The sequence below is a fragment of the Desmodus rotundus genome, chromosome 6 (genome assembly GCF_022682495.2).
Source record: "Desmodus rotundus isolate HL8 chromosome 6, HLdesRot8A.1, whole genome shotgun sequence".
Lineage (NCBI taxonomy): Eukaryota > Metazoa > Chordata > Mammalia > Chiroptera > Phyllostomidae > Desmodus > Desmodus rotundus.
In genome coordinates, this window is record NC_071392.1 from 9,774,465 (window position 1) to 9,790,287 (window position 15,823).

Sequence of the window (15,823 nt, forward strand, 5' to 3'; positions counted from 1 at the left end):
CCCTACATCCCAACTGTCACTGATGGTCAGGACTGGGACTGCCACCTTCTCCGGGCCTCAGTCTGTGAGTCTGTTCAAGAGGAGCAACAGTCTAAAGTAACAGCTGCCACCACCTGGCACAGACCTCGTACCAGACCCTGTACACGCACCGTTCCTGAACCCTGGGAGAGGACCGCGGCTCGGTGAGAGGCTGACCTGCAGCCCTAAGTGCAAAGGCCCTTTGCCAAAAGAAATCCCTCCAACCGAAAGGAACGGGTTTCTGCCACTGCGCTGCTTTCACCTGCCCGAAGTCACCCCTAGGGAGATGAGGCAGTATCGCTGCACAGAGCCGTGGACGGGTGAACAGAAAGGGAGCTGCTCTCTACCGAACACGCTCAGAGGACATCAGTGTCAGCCCTCCCGCCCCCCAGGGAAGTAAGAATTACTGGACAAAAGCTCAGACAGGTGACACCAGGAAGGCGACGTGAGGCCGGGGACCAGCCTCCCTCTGCTGCCCGCCCAGCCCGTACTGGGCCTGGCCTCCTCCTTCACTCCCAGCCCACAGAGAGCGCCGAGAGGCGGCCCAGAGGCAGGAAGGGCTCAGCAAGCATGTTTGTTTTTCCTTTTCGTGGAAGAGAAGAGAAGCCTGGGCTCAATTTTATGGTTTAAATCTAAGATCAGTCCACAAACCTAAAACACACGCCCTGGACTCTGTCTCCTTCCCAAACAAATTTAGAAACTCAAGCTCCTGACCTCTGCAGGAGAAAGGCTTTCTTGTCGTTTTAAATAAGCATGGCCAAATGGGGCTGGTCTGTGGTCCACAGGGGAAGATGGGCTGGGGTTGGAACCATGAGTCCCAGCTGAGACCCACAGAGGCTGTGGAAGGTTCGGGGGTCTCAGGAAGGGCCATGGAGGCTGGCCTACCCAAGACAGCCCAGAGGGCCTGGGGAGGAGCCAGCTGGGGGGACAGATGGCCAAGGGCCCCACTTGGCTGGTATGGGCTCAGGCAGAAGAATTGATGGAAATGTTCCCTGTGGTATATACAGGCATCTTCTGAAGAGAAGAAAATAACCTCAGAGGAGCCCAGGGTGGACCGATAAGCATCGCTGGCCCCAGGCCATCAGCAGCTTTCAGAAGCAGCCCAATCTCTGTAATCTCACAGCCTCGTGTTCACCCAGCGGGGTTGAGGGCCTGCGTCAGCTGCGAGCAGAGGGACAGGCAGAGAGGACAATGGGAGGAAATGGTAATTGCATCCTTAGGTGCAAACACGATGGGAAATTCAGCCGTGGGCTCAGATCTTAAAAGGGAGGGACAGCTGTATTTCACATTAGGGTATTCGGGAGACGCCAAGGAGCGGCTTATGGCTTAAGAGATTTACAACTTTGGCAAATCTCGATGCCCAGACCTCCCTCCAGGGGAATTCCCTGGAGAGCTGAGTGTTAAGGAGTCCTTAGTGGAGGAACGGCAGCCTCCTCCGTTCTGCCGGAGCGAAGGCAGCCCAAACGGCAGGGCCGGCCCCAGGCCTAAGCTCTAGTCCTGCATGCTGTGTAGCCGAAAACCTCTCCTCCCTGGGCCTCGGGCTCCCCTGGTGAGGGGTTTGTGCAAGATGACTGGCGCTGTGGGCTCAGTGGTGCCCACCAGAATTCGTACGCTGAAACCCTAGCCCCGGTACCTCACAATGTGACTGTACTGGAGACAGAACGTTTAAAGGGTGACTCAGTTAAGTGAGCCCGTTAGGGTGGGCCCTAGTCCCATCCTCCTGGTGTCCTTTAAGAAGAGGACGTTTGAAGACACAAAGGGCTACCAGAGCTGCATGTACAGAGGAGAGACCACATGAGGACAGCCAGGAGGTGGCCGTCCTCTGAGGAAGCCAACTCTGCCCACACCTTGACCTTGGACTTCCAGCCTCCAGAACTGTGAGACAATGTACATTTCTGTTGTTTAAGCTGCCCTGTCTGTGGCACTTGTTATGGCAGCCTTGGCAAACTAACACAAGGGGCCTCCGACCTCTTTTTGACTCAAAGCCCTTTCTTCAAATGACATATGAAGAAGCCCCGTACAGAAACCACGAGGCAGAGCCATTCTGGCTGGCGGCTGTGCAGTCCCATCTTTCTCCCTCCTCACCAGCCCCGGTGCCCACCCCTGCCCTTGAGCCTCTCGGTCTCCAAGGAGAGCAGGGAGCAGGGGCTGAACCACTGGAGGGGCTGTCTGAGCTCTGAGGTCCCTATACTCTCTAGGCTTCTGAGCAACAAGCTGTGACATCCTTTCCCTGGGACTGACAACTACTCCATTCTAGCAGGAAGGTCATCCTTCTGGGAGCTAGATGACACTGAGCCCCAGGAGAATCCTGCACAGCCTGGGGACCCTGGAGCCTGGAGCAGCGGCTTGCCAGGTTTGGGGTCCCAGGAAGCACAGGGCAAGGGGTGCCTGAGTGGACCTGCCCAGGGCACGGAAACTTACAAGGAGAGGCTGGGCCCTGGCTACCCTGCTCTCAGAGTTCTGGGGACCAAGCCAGCGCCGAGACCAGCGGCCACGTGGGTGTCCAGTCCACCCACTGACAGAGAGCTCCACCCAGGGCGCCAGCAAGGACTGCTTCTCCCATAGGCGGCCCCATGGACACTGCTGCCCAAGAAACAGAACAAAGAGGGCATCCAGGCTGCAGCGCCCTCGGGGCTCAGCATTTTGCATCCAGGAAAAGGATGCCCAGAGAAAGAACAAAACCGACCCAGTGCTTGGCTGCCTCCCTGCACCCCACCTGCCATCACGTCTCAGAGTGGCAGGGGCCTGCTGCTGGGCAGCTGAGGAGGCCTGGGCCTTGAATCTGAGCTCACACTCCCTGCCAACACACTGTCCCTCTATGGCCTGGGAGGCCAGGAGGCCAAAACCACCACTTCCATGTTACTGATGGGAAAACTGAGGCCTGAAAAGGAGAAGGCACATGCGTTCTTGTGGCCACACAGAGTCAGTGGGCCAAGGCCCTGTCCCCAGTACCAACATCATAGTGTGGCCTGAAACACGGGGAGGTCAGGCAGGCTGGGAGCCCTGAAACCCCACTCCTGACAGGGAGCAGCTTGTCCCCCCACCTGAAGCTGGCCCATGTGTGTCTGAATGTTGGAATGAGTGAATGAACGGATGGGTGAATCTGAGCAATTCATTTGAACACTGTATCTGTCCAAGTGGCCTAGAGACAGGGTTCCAGCTCACAGTCATAGCCATTCACCCAAAATCACAGTCCATGGGGTGGGTCAGTGGCCAGCTCAACCTTGGGCTGGCTGTGTGGCCTCAGGCAAGTCTCTGCCTCTCTCAGCTGTGTCTTCATTTATAAAGCCAAAGGACTGGAGCAAGGGGTCTCTGGGGACCTTCTGGGATGCGACTCTGATATTTAAAACATCTTGCCTAAAATAGGTGGTAATCAACCAAGGAGGAACCCACCAGCCACCTCCCCCCGACCTAAGCTCCAGGATGCCAGGCCCCAGGGGCACCGTATCACCCCTCGGGGACAGTCCTGACTGTCCTCTCGGCAGAGTCTCCCCCAGATACTGTACTGTCCACCGTGCTCCCCAACCCCCCACTACAACCTCCAGAGACAGCACCCCTCATTTGGTGTGACCCCTATTCACCTGAGGGCAGCGTCAATAGTCTAGCAGGCAGCTGGGGACAGTGAAGAGGACCTGGGCTTGGAAGTCAGGGAGCCCTGGATTCAAATGCAGCTGCTGACCAGTTGCTCCCCTCTCTGAGCCTCAGTTTCCCCACTCAGGATTTGGGTATGATGATGCCACCTTCTGTTGCAGGTTGCTGTGAGAACTGGGTGAGGTAAACTATAGAAGGTGTTCGGTGTTTGGTAAATATAGCTTCCTTTTTCCTACAATAACAGCAATAACAACCACCACCAAAGAAACAATGAGAGGTCACGATTCCTGCAGCCTCAACCTTCCGTGCCAGGGCCAAGAACCCAGAGTAAACAGAGGCCTCGCAGCCGTGAGCCCCTGAGAGGGATCTGGCTAGGGCGGATATTGACTTTTCCCAGGAAGGCAGAGGAAGTGGACGATGAGTCAGAACACCTGGGGGTCAGGCCCCCTTTGTCACCTGCACTGTGTGACCGTCAGCAAACTGCTTTCCATCTCTGAGCCGGGGATAACAATATATAACCACCTCAAAGCCTTGTTGCCATTTGGATGGTAGAAAGGCCTGGCAAACTGCAGACAGCTCACAGGAGCTGGAGAGGCAGGGGCTAGATGGGGTCCAGGAGGCAGGGCAAGGTGTCTGCAAGGAGACACCCAAGCGGCCCTCCTCCTCACCACCACCCCCCACCCCCATCTCCCCCACATGCTGGCACCTTCCTCCCAAACCAGACCTCGTACCATTGTTCCCAGTCAACCCCCACCACTGGTCTTGGACTCTTCTGCTCCCACTGCCTGCCAAAACCCTTCCCGCATAGCCCTCAGCGCCCTGCTAAATGTCACTCCTCCATAAAGAGACACCTCCCTCGCCCCAGGGCAGATGTGCCCCATCTGTCCTTGGACGTCCCCTTCCTAGGAGCACCCACCAGCTGCTCTGCCCCTCTAGGAGCTGGGACTTTGAGGGCAGGGTGACGATGTCTCTGCCTGGCCCTGAGGTGCCCTTAACGGGGCTCTAGGCCTACAGGTGCGCAGCAAGGCCCGGCTTTCTTCGGGCTGTCCGCACCAGTCCTGGAGGACGCTGGGGGCCCTGAAGGCGTGCAGAGGCAGGGGGGAGGACGCTTCCTCCCCATACAGCAGAGGCTGCTCCTGAACAGAAGTTTCTTCCAAAGGGCTACTCACCTCTCCCTCCTCCCAAGGCCACCCAAACCCTTCATGGAACAAGGAGATATAGCCTTTGGGTGAGTGGGTTGGGGTGTTGGATACACTGAGATCAGGGGATCCCCCACGCCAGCTCTGCCACTAACCCTGGTGTACCCCAAGCTTGGTCGCCCTTCACTGCCACGGGACAGCACCCCCTGCTGCCCATTCAGTCTTCAGTCTCAGTGTCCGTGGGCAGACCCACTGCACCAGCCCTGCCAGCTGCCACTCACTGGCCCTGACTCGCCCTGTCAGCAGCCTGGGACCGGCGTGCTTTGGCCCAGACCGTGACCGTGATGGCTGAGACTACACGGAGAGCACCGTACAGGGGACCGCCACCTGGTCCATAGGGGCCTGTTCCCCACTTCTCCTTCTCAGCTGGCGGACCTAGCCGAGCAACACCTGCCACATGTCCCCCAGCCCAGGAATGCCAATGCAGGCACAGGGCCTGAGACCAGGGGCCTGGGGACTCGAGGGGTGGTATCTACCACCCTGCCCTTAAGTGCTTGGAGCCTTGGGCCCCACATCTGTAAAATGGGACGATGGCCCTAGGCCAGTAGGCCTGTCCCTGGGATTACCACAAGCTCCACGAGCTCAGGGTGGACATGAGGGCCCCTCCCTTCACCATCCACAGGGTGAGGGAATCCCACAGGGAACCCCAGAGGCAGCCAGCCAGAGATCTACAGAAGGGAGCTCTGGTCGCTGCCCAGGGGCTGGGGGCTCCCAGGGAAGGGTCAGGGAGAAGAAGGAGGGCCAGTTGAGGGAACTGGGGCCTGGGTGGGGTGTCTGCCATTTCCAACGGCACAGTTCGGGTCTAACTCCCACCCACCACATTGGTCTCTTGAAACACAGTTGCTGAAAGTGATCGCAGCCTCCACCCTAATCTGAATCAAAATTAAAGGTGATTTGGAGTTCACTGAGGAAGTCCTTCCCCTTCCGTTCCCCAGCTATAGTCAAAAAGTCTTGGCATGTCGGTTAGGAAGGGCCATCCTGTCCCATCTCTCACGTTACATGCGGGAGACCCAGGTAGCAGAGGCCAAGGGGGTCGGTCAGGGCCACAAAGCAGCTGCTGTCCTTGTGGCACTTGGGTGCCGGGCCTCGTTATCCTGGGCCGGAGGAGCCCAGGCGGGTGAGACGGAGGGTGGGGGGAAGGGGACACACAGCCCACCTGTCCTCTCCCAGTAGCGGAGACACTTGGGGCCACCTTGGACCTGGGGTTCTCACCACGAACAGCCCCTGCCCAAACCCTGGCCGCCCGGCTTCCCCGCGGCAGCCGCTGGCTCTGCCAGGGCTGAGAGCTCTGTCACTGTTTCCTTTGTCCCTGAGAGGAGCCTGGGGGCCTCCTCCAGGGCGCAGGCCCAGCTGAGTCCCACACTCACAGCCGCTGTCCTGATGCAGCCCATACAGCCCGCTCCAGACCAGCCGGCCCACCCCTTCCCCAGCCTGTGCGGTGGACCTCTGTGGGTTTCCACTGCCATCTGAGCCAGTCCCTGTGTTGCATGCCCTGTGATGGTGTGACCCGGGCCTGGCCACAGCAAGGCGTCAGGAATGGGGTCACGGCCCCCAGCAGGCAGAGGGGTGCTAGAGAAAGGGGCCCCCACCACATAAGAGGACCCCCTGAAAACACAGCTGAGACGGAGAAAAGAAGGATAAAGAAGCACAAGGAGGGACATCAAGCCCCAAAGACACTGTCTGCATCCCTGGGTCCAGCCTCTCCTACAGCCCTTAGCTTCTGATAGGAATCAATTAATAGCGTGGTTGCCTGCCTATGCCGGCTAAGAATTGAGTTTCTGTCACTTGCCTCTGCGCTACCAGCACTCATGGCTGGCTTTCATTCCAGGGCCGTTTGCACAAAGAAGCACACTGTGCTGCTCGGCTCCTTGTCACTCTCTTGGAGAGAACTAGACAGCACAGAGTCATCCTGCTGCGCGTGCTGCCCCTCGCCCTGGCGGCCTGGCCATGCTGTCCAAAAATCACTCCAGCACATGGCAAACTACCTCTGATTTTGGACTTTCGGGACGGCCCTTGGGCAGCCGAGTTGCCACTGTACCGAGTGCCAAGGGCCTGCTCTGTGAAAAGGTTCTCTTCACAAGCTGTCCCCCCACCCCCAGGCCTGAGCCACCAGCGGGCACCGCCCAAGCCCTCCCTGATGCCAGAGCCGTCACACTCCCCGAGGGGCTGCGCACCCAGCCGTGCTGCGCAGGCCTGGCTCGGAGCTGGCCCCACCCCAGGGCCCTGAGCCCCCTTGGGCTTTTGAGAGTGTGCTGGAGAAAGTTCTAAGCTGTGCAGTTTGGATCGCAGGGGACCTGGGGGCATGACAGCCTGTATGAGATTTATTGTAAGCAACTTAAGATCTGAGGAAAGAAAACAGAGCAGGAAATCCAGTGGGAAAAAATAAAACCTCTGCGAGGCTTCAGAGTGGGCCCAGGACAACAGCACCCGAAGGCTGCTCGGCCACCGCTCTTCCAGCCTCGGAGGGCGAAGCCCCCGGCTGCACGCCCTGGCCCTGGCCCTGGCCCCCCTCAGGGTCGGGGATGGCGGGGACAGCGGGCCTTGACTCGGGTGTGAGGGCTGCCCCTGGGCCTCAGGCCTGAGTCTGAGAACTGTGTTAGGAGGGAGGGAGGGATGGCTGTGCCCTCGGTGTCTCTCACACACACACACACACACACACACTCATACACACACACACACATACACTCCCACATGAACACACACTCTCTCACATACACACACATATACAGACACACTCATATACACACACTCCTACACAAACACACACACTCACACACATACACACTCATACATACTCCTACACACACTCACATACACTCACGCACTCTCACACACACTCACACACTCACACACTCCTACACAAACACACACACACTCACACACATACACACTCATACATACTCACACATACTCCTACACACACACTCATGCACTCACACACACTCATACACACTCACACATACTCCTACACAAACACACTCTCACACACACACAATCAAGTCCCCCACCCCACAACCTCAGACACAACCACCAACACCCATGCAGCCTCACCCGTGTCTCATCCACACGCACGCACACCATCTGTAAAAAACAGGGTGGGCTTCCCAGGCCCCGACTCCGCTTCCTCCTGGCTGAACAGCACCTGACCTGAGACATTCTGCTGTCTCTTTGGGCCACTAGGACATGTGGCCAGGTGGCCCTGAAACAGCCCCCAACGCAGAGCCGAATCTGAACCCAGAGCATGAAGGCCTTACAGCTTCCTGGCTGTTTACAGAGTGTGGGCCCCTCCACAGCAGTGGCTTCAACAAGGCACCTGGCTGGGAGGACAGCAGGGGCCTCTGCCTCCTGTTCCCCCCTCTCCCCCGCTTTCTACAGTGAGCTTCGGGGTATGTTTCTCTAGAAGAAACCCCAATGTCATTCATTACATGACAAGAGGTGAAGAAGCACTAGCCCACCCCCTCCTGTCAGAGATCGGGTGGCCACGAGGCTGGGGGGCCGCAGAGCAAAGACAGGACCTGGGTGCCTGCAGCTGCATCGCTGCCAGTGAGGGGGCACTTTGTTTTGTGTGACTTGTCACCCCCTGGGCTGCCCTGGACGAGCCTCCGCTCAGTCTGACAAACGGTGCCTGTGCTGGGTGACGTCCTCCGGGGGCCCAAAGGTCCGTAAACACAGGCCTTCACAGGTCGCTAGCCCTGAGGCAGGCCAGGAGGAGGTGCGCCCCGCCGTCCCTGCCAAGCACATCACAACAAACTGGAGCCAGGCCTGGCTCTCCTCCCGAGGCCGAGACGGGGGCTCTGGGGAGCCCAGGGAAGCTACATGGGGCAGACACGTGACCGGCCTGGGAGGGGCGTGGACCGTTCTGGGAGCGGCCCTCCCCAAAGGCGAAGGCGAGAACAGCTCCTTCAGAGGACCCCTCGGAAACGCCGGGAATGCTAAGTGGCGTTTTTAGTGGTTTCGGCGTGATCCTCTCCCAGGCTCTGGGCCGTGTTGCGACAGCTCAGGCTATTCCTGCGCCCCCATCAGTCCTGTATTTCATCCTCACGACTGCCGCCCTCCAGGAGGATCCCCTGGAGCCCAGGGAGGACAGGTCAGCCCCACTCCAACGCTCGTCCCTGGCAGCCCCGAGGGAACATGGAGAGTCTGCCCAAGGGGAAAGGGAGTGAGGGTCTGGAGAAACACCCAGACTCGGCCCAAGGCCAGCCCCCTGCCCCGCCAGCTGCCGTCAGGTAGCCTACCTAAAAGTTATCTCGAACTTCAACACCTAAGAGAGTTGAGTGGCACTCGTCCAGCACACCCCTGGGCAGTGCACTCCCAGGGCGGGGATGGGCCCTCCCACCACCCCTTCTCCTGCCCCACCTTATGTTCGGCACACAGGGCCCTGGGAGCCCCCAGGCCACTCAGGAAGTGCCTGCCAAGGGCGACCACAGCCGCAGGTAGACCCATCACCCATTGTAGGACATCCCTAGGGCTGTGTTCCCACCACGAGGCACCAAGCACAGACGGGCGGGACACAAGAGGCATCTGAGCACAGCGGAGGCAGGAGCAGACTGGCCGGGGCCATTAACCAAGGCTTGCTACCCAACAGGAGCCGTGCCGAGCACACATTTATTTCTCCAATTAATCGTGTGAGGCAGGAATTATCCCCATTTTACAGACAAAGGCAGGCTCGGAGGATTATAGAGTCAGCCTGAAATGGAGTCTGTTTTATTCCCAAATTCAGGTCCTTAAACAGCAAACCCAAAGAGCCTTGTCTGGGGTCAGGCTGGCAGGTTGAGCTGTGTGACCTTGGGGCAAACCACTCACCTCCCAAAGCCTCGCTTCCTCTGAAAGGCAGGGGCGGGGGTGCAGGGGTAGGCAACAGAAATCACAACAGTGCCGCCCAGCAGGGCTGTTGCGGAGATGAATGAGCCTCATGTGTGAAATGTCAGAGCAAAGGATCAGGCAGGTGGGAAGCTCCCGAGATGCCGGGTGCTGCCGTTCTTATGGCCTAGTGCTGATGAGAATATCCTCTACGTCTTCTCAGACAAGGGGATGGGGAGGCCACGGGAGGAAGACAAGCCCGACCAGTGTCCTGCGGAGTCCAGTGCAGGTCTCTATGCCAGATCCCCTGGAAGGCGGGGCAGGCTGGCCAAAGCAGCCAGGGGAGACTCAAACCCTCGCCCCCTCCCCGGCCCTGAGAACAACAGGAGGAGGTGGCTGCAGCTGAACCCCACGCGTGTGTGCCTGGGTATGTCTCTGTGCGCGTGCCTGTAAGTGAACAGGAAGGGGTTTGGCAGGATTGTAACTTCAGGCCCGTTAGCATGAGGCTCTGCAGGTCCAGCAAGGTAGCCTTCCCTACACATCTGCCCCACAGGTGCCCGACACAGGTGGATGGAGCAGGGAGGGGACAGAAGCAGCCCCACCAGCTCTGAACGTGAGGAGCAGCCTGGACGGGGGAGGGGGGGTCCCAAAGCCCCTGCAGCTGGACCGACGGCCAGAGTCACTTCCTACAGGAGCAGGCATGTAAACAGGGGGCCAGATCCCAGGCTGGTGAGCCAGGACCTAGACCCCCAAACTAAAGGGGCTGCTGTGCACGGGGACACTCAGCCAGACATCACCAGGCCTGGCCCTTCTAGAAAGCTCAGCTTCCCCTCAGTGAGGTCAGAGGTCTCGCCCACTCCTGGAGACAGCCCCCCGCCTCCCCTCCAGCCCAGGGATTAGCAAACCCAGGCCTGGGGAGAAGGCGGTGCAGCTCATGGTCTCCATGCACGTGAGCCCGGGCCAGGAATGCGCCGTGCCACTATGGCAGGATTAGAAGGAAAAGGCCACAGATCACGCTGTGTGCACACATGTGCTTCATAAGGTCAGCAGCAATGAGCAGCAGGCAGGCCGGTGGCACCAGGCCTCAGAGCCCTTGCTGTCCTGCTCCCACCAGCACCAGAGGCCACGGGCAGTGTGGACGGGCCGGCCCAGGCCCAGCCACAGGAGCCAACGTCTCCTTCTGTGGGGGCCTCCCAGCCCCAGGCACTACACGGTGATGCCTGCCACCTCCCCATTTCCTGGGGCCCACCTGCTTAGGGTTAGGCCCAGATCCTCCCCCACTCCAAGCACCCCCAAAGTGGAAACCATTCCCCCAGGTCTCCACACCCCTGGGGCCTGCTCTCTGCTTGGAAAGGAATAGGGCAATCGATCACGCCTCACAAGACTGCTAATGCACCATTAATCCGAACTGTCCCGGGTGACACAATGCCCAGGTGACAAATAAGGATAAGAAGTGTGGAGAGCTCCTGGAGAACGAGCATGATGGAGGAACTCCAGCTCTCAGGCAGCTCAGAGGCCGTTTTTGACCAGGATGCCTGGAGGCAGGACCCAGCCTTCCACTCCCTCCACCTCCAAGGCCCTGGGTGCCCGCCCAGACCCCTCTCAAGGCTGGCTGTAGACATGAGCCTCGCAGCCTTGGTCTAGGGAGAGTACCCCTTTCCCTGAGTTCTCAGGGCCCCTCGCTCACCTCCCAGGTTTCAGACTCAACTGTCCCTCCCCACACGTGGCCCGGGGAGCCACAGAGTGCCGCAGTATACCCAGGAATCCCTCAGATCACCCCCACACTCCGCAGCACATGTGGGGAGACCAAAGAGAAGGTGGCAGTGAACATGCATGCATGTAGAATGTAACTGCTCCCTCTCCTCCACCCTCCCTCATTCACCCCTGCAAGCAGGCTCGCTGTAAGCACCCACTGCACACCGAGCACCACCCTGGGCTCTGGGGAGGCACGGTGAACGGGCAAGCCGCCCCAGCTGTGGAGGCAGGAAGATACTCACAGCTCTGGGGACCGGGACAGGATGGCGGACAGGGTGAGCAGGATGCATCCGAAGGGGCCCGCTTCGAACTGGGAAGAGGAGAGAGGAATGAACGCCCATCAGGCCAGCACCTCCCTCCTCTCACCTCCCTGGGGCCGAGGCCCAGGGAGCGGCCTGCACCCCGGTCCGGCCTGGAGCTGGCTGGGTGGCCCCTAGGCAGACCCTGTCCAGGTCCCCCAAGCCAGACCCCCTAAGGGATGAAAAGACCCCAGCCCGAGTGACAACAGGAGCAGACACAGTGCCCACCAAGGAGCAAACCCTTGACCTCCAAGTCCCGGAAGCTCAGGATGCAGCGGCGGTGGGAGCAGCCCCCGCTAGCAGTGCAAGCATCTTAGGCTCACGTCACGTTTCAGGCTCTCACAGACTTGTTCCGTGAGGGCTGCTACGACTGCCCTCTGCCCTGCGCCCTGTGCGGGACCTGGGGCTCAGGGCCTGAGCAAGTGGCCCGAGGCCACGCAGCTGGTAAGCAGCCTGTGAGCTTGCAGGAGGCTCCGCCTGATTCCAACTGCTTCCCCCCAAGAACAGTGCTGCAGGGAGAGCAGTGGAGAGCGAGCGGGTCTGGAGCAGAGTCCAGTCAGGGGCCAGCGAGGCAAGCTGGGCAAGAGGAAGGGCAGATCCGGTCTTTCAAAAAAAAAATTTGTATTTTGTGGATTTTTTTTTGGATTAACTTGGCTATTTTTTAGATACTGCATTACAATATTATTCATGCTCATTACTGAGGTTTGGGGACCCCCTTGAATTTTGCACCCAAGGCAAGCAGCTTCCTTGCCTCACCCTAATCCAGACCAGAGCCCACAGCCTAAACCTGGCTGCCTGAGTTTAAATCCAGCTCTGCCACTCCCAGCTATGTGACCACAGGGACATTTCTCAACTGCTCCGTCCCCAGTCTCCTCATCTGGCGGTGGCTTTCACAGAACATGAAAGTTTGGCGCCAAGAGGCTGCTTGCTGCCGGGGCTTTCCTCGTGAACAGCTGGACACACACCTGCCCCCAGGAGAAGGGACTCGAGGAAGAAAGAACAATAAGCCACTGGCTCTGCTCTGCTGGGAAATACAAGGTCCTCCACACATGCACAGGAGGGAGTGTCACAGAAGGCTTTCTGGAGGAAGTGAGGTCTGAATGGAAACCCAAGGGACAAGGAGGAATCAGAAGAGAAGGGAACGCTGTTCCAGGCAAGAGGAAAAGCACGTGCAAAGGCTTAGAGGCAAGGTGGGGGGCAGGTTTACTGTAGTTAGAACACAGACAAGCCCTGAGAACGTCACTTTTTAGTGAGTAACTTTGTATCTTTTCTGGAAGTAGAAACGCAGTGAGTGAGCCAACAACAATCTTAAATCGTGTCATCTTAGTTCTGTGATAGCAGGCCAGGCTCTCCACTTCTGCTGTCCTCAGTTTCCCCACTTGCAAAATGAGGATGACGACCACCTACGTTGCGTATTTCCCTGGGTTACGGCGCACGCCCGGAAAGACGGTCTGTGGACTCGCTCTGACAACCGCAGAGCTCAGTGCTGACCCCCTCGCAGCGGGGGACACGGGCCGGAGGACTTGGGCTGCCTGCGCCCTTGCCACAGCTCGACCGCAGACTTGCGTGTTGCCTCGGGGAGCGGCAAAGCTCTCTCAGCCTCAGTTTCCCCTCCCAAAACGCCTGCCTCCTTGTGCCTGGACTCGCACGCTCCCCTGAGGACGCCACAGCCCTCTCTCCGCCTGCTGCCCCTGGGCTGTGCCTGCAATGCCTGCCCACTTGCAGGGCGGCAGTGGAGTAAGGGGCACAGGAGCCCGCTGCCAGCCCGAGCTTCCCTAAGAACCATTGTTACTGCCCCGGCCAGCCTCTCCCGGCCCTTGGAACGCCCTCAGGGGAACTTCGCAAGAGCCCTGCCTGGCCAGGGCCTCCGTGGGGACTGCTTAGATGGGACTACAGACAGTGAGGAAATGACCCCCGCCTGGGCTTCAGGCCCTTGCTGGAACATGACTGAATGACACCAACATCCCATTTTCTTTTAAAAAACTTTTATTAAAATTATCTCATCAAGTTCAAGCTGCCAAGACATGGGAGACCACAGGGCCAGACGCCGACATTGAAAGGCCGGAAACCACTGTTAGGGTCTGGAAAAATGTCTGGTCCCTCTTGGGAAGACGGGCCGTCCCCCGCCCTGCTTGGGCCTACAGGACTGCGCCCACCAAGGCACCCCAATCGGAGGCAGGGGCGGAGGCAGCCCTCCCTCCCCACTCAAGGAGGTGGGGGCGGGGGCAGCCAGACATCTCGCCCCAAGGGTGAGCAGTAATGAAAACACAGCAGGGAGGCTATTTATTTTGGGCAGCAGTGGTTCAGTGTTCACTTCCAGGCCTGGCACAAGGAAGCCCTCGCAGGCCCAGGCCATGAAAAATGGATTTGTTGAGGGCAGTGCTGAGGCAGCGCGTCGGCTTCCAGCAAAAACATCAGCTGCGGGGAAACATGGCCTTCCAGAGAGTGGGCCAGCTATTGGCCGTGTGCACCGGGGCCCAGAGTGGGGCCCAGAGGCTGACAGAAAGGAGGCAGCTGCCACCCCTGGCACTGGCCTCTCGCTCTGACCTCGTTCACAGTCGCTGTCGTGCTTGGGCTTCATGGACACCTTGGGGGGACAGGTCAAGGGAGCAAGGAGGCCCCATCTTACACTCAAGGATGAGGAAGACCTTGCTGCTGAGGGGTCCCCCAAGGGCCATCAGCCGGCAGGGATGGGGCCTCAGATGCCTGGGTCATGGGGTGAGTCACCCCAGGAACCCCTCTCTCCTCTGCCTTCCAGAAGCCTCGCAGGTCACCTCCCTGTCCTGGCCTTGGCGGCTCCATGATCTGCTTCACCGGACAACGTGAACCTGGCCTCCCAGGTCACGTCACACACACTGACCTCAGCAGGCTTTGCTCTTCTCGAAGGTGGACTGCTGTATCACCACAGCGCTCGGGGAGTGTTTAATAATCGCTTTCCTTTCTGCCTATGCCGAGCGCCTGGCACCTAGCCTGGAAGACATTCTTTCCCCTGCATTCACGTTTCTTCTTTACGAAGCACGGTTGGTCCGTCTCCCTACCCACCAGCATCAAGTAAATAAGCAAATGACCTGGATTCAGCCAATCCGAAATGAATACCTTGGACCTTGACTCTTGAGTGAGAAAAAGACATGCAAAGGTGCAACGAAAGGGGGGAAGTGGTTAAAGGTGACAGCAGTGGCAGTGAGTGTCCAGTGTTTGTAGCAGTGAAGGTGGCAGCAGTGATCATCCAGCGGGAGTGTCTGGTGACTATGGTTCAGCGCCTAAGCAGCCTGTGGGGAGTTTCTATGGCCATGTTTCTGGCTATTTTGATATCAGCATGGTGTACAAACTTGGTTTTCAAACCTCCCACTGAGTCTGTGAACTACTCAAGTCTCCCAATAAAGACATTTTCTGTTTTTTATTTAAAAAAAAAAAAAAAGAAGAAGAAGCACGGTTGGATGGTAAAGAGCTGGAAGTTACTTACTAATTGCTCCATCTTCCTCTTTCCAGATGAGGTGACTGAGGCCCAGTGACTTTCCTGAAGCCACATGCAACCAAAGTCCTCAGGCCCCTGCTACAGGCCACTACAGCCACCCTGGTCTAGGTGGGGAGCGCACTGAGTCAGCAGATGACCCACTGGGTTAAGTCCAAGGAGAACCAGAGAGAGCGGGGACAGGCAGCAAGTGACAGCCAGCCTGAGACTCCTGATACTGTGGCCAGGACGGCTCCCCCATCAGAGCCCTGCCAAGCACCCCTGGACAGGGCAGCCAGTGCAGCAAGGCAGTGACCTGGTCCAGGCCCCTGGGACAGGGTCCGGGCACCCGAGCCAGGCAACGGCTCCAGGGGTGAGGACTTCAGGTGGCCCAGTGCCCCAGTGACCGCACACCTGCCTCCCACGGTCTCAGCAGGTCCCACCTCCCTGCCCGGGGGGCCTCTGTGCTAAGACGGCCAAGACACGTCCCAGCCTTTGGTGAATTATGCCAGGAGAGAGGACTGTGACGACAGGAGCGTCCAGCCTGCTCCCACATCCGGCAAGTTCTCCCACCCTCCAGGCTCATCACCGAACCTTCTAACACCTTCTTCTCTGGAGCCTAAGAGAGCCGAGCCCGCGGCCCAGAGGCTGGAGGGAAGATGGAGAAGAGGCACGGAGAGTTCACCTGCCCTCCAGAGAGTGGCTGGGTG

The 15,823-nt window shown here is 58.7% G+C and overlaps 1 protein-coding gene across 2 annotated transcripts in view; it reads right to left on the bottom strand.

The window, feature by feature from the left end:
* MINDY4 (MINDY lysine 48 deubiquitinase 4) overlaps window positions 1-15,823 on the bottom strand; it is a 95,302-nt gene that overhangs the window by 14,682 nt on the left and 64,797 nt on the right. For both annotated transcript variants that reach the window (XM_024563105.3, XM_045197397.2), the window contains exon 13: window positions 11,606-11,673. In XM_024563105.3, the coding sequence (XP_024418873.2) occupies window positions 11,606-11,673 (68 nt within the window). The remainder of the gene's footprint in view (window positions 1-11,605; window positions 11,674-15,823) is intronic.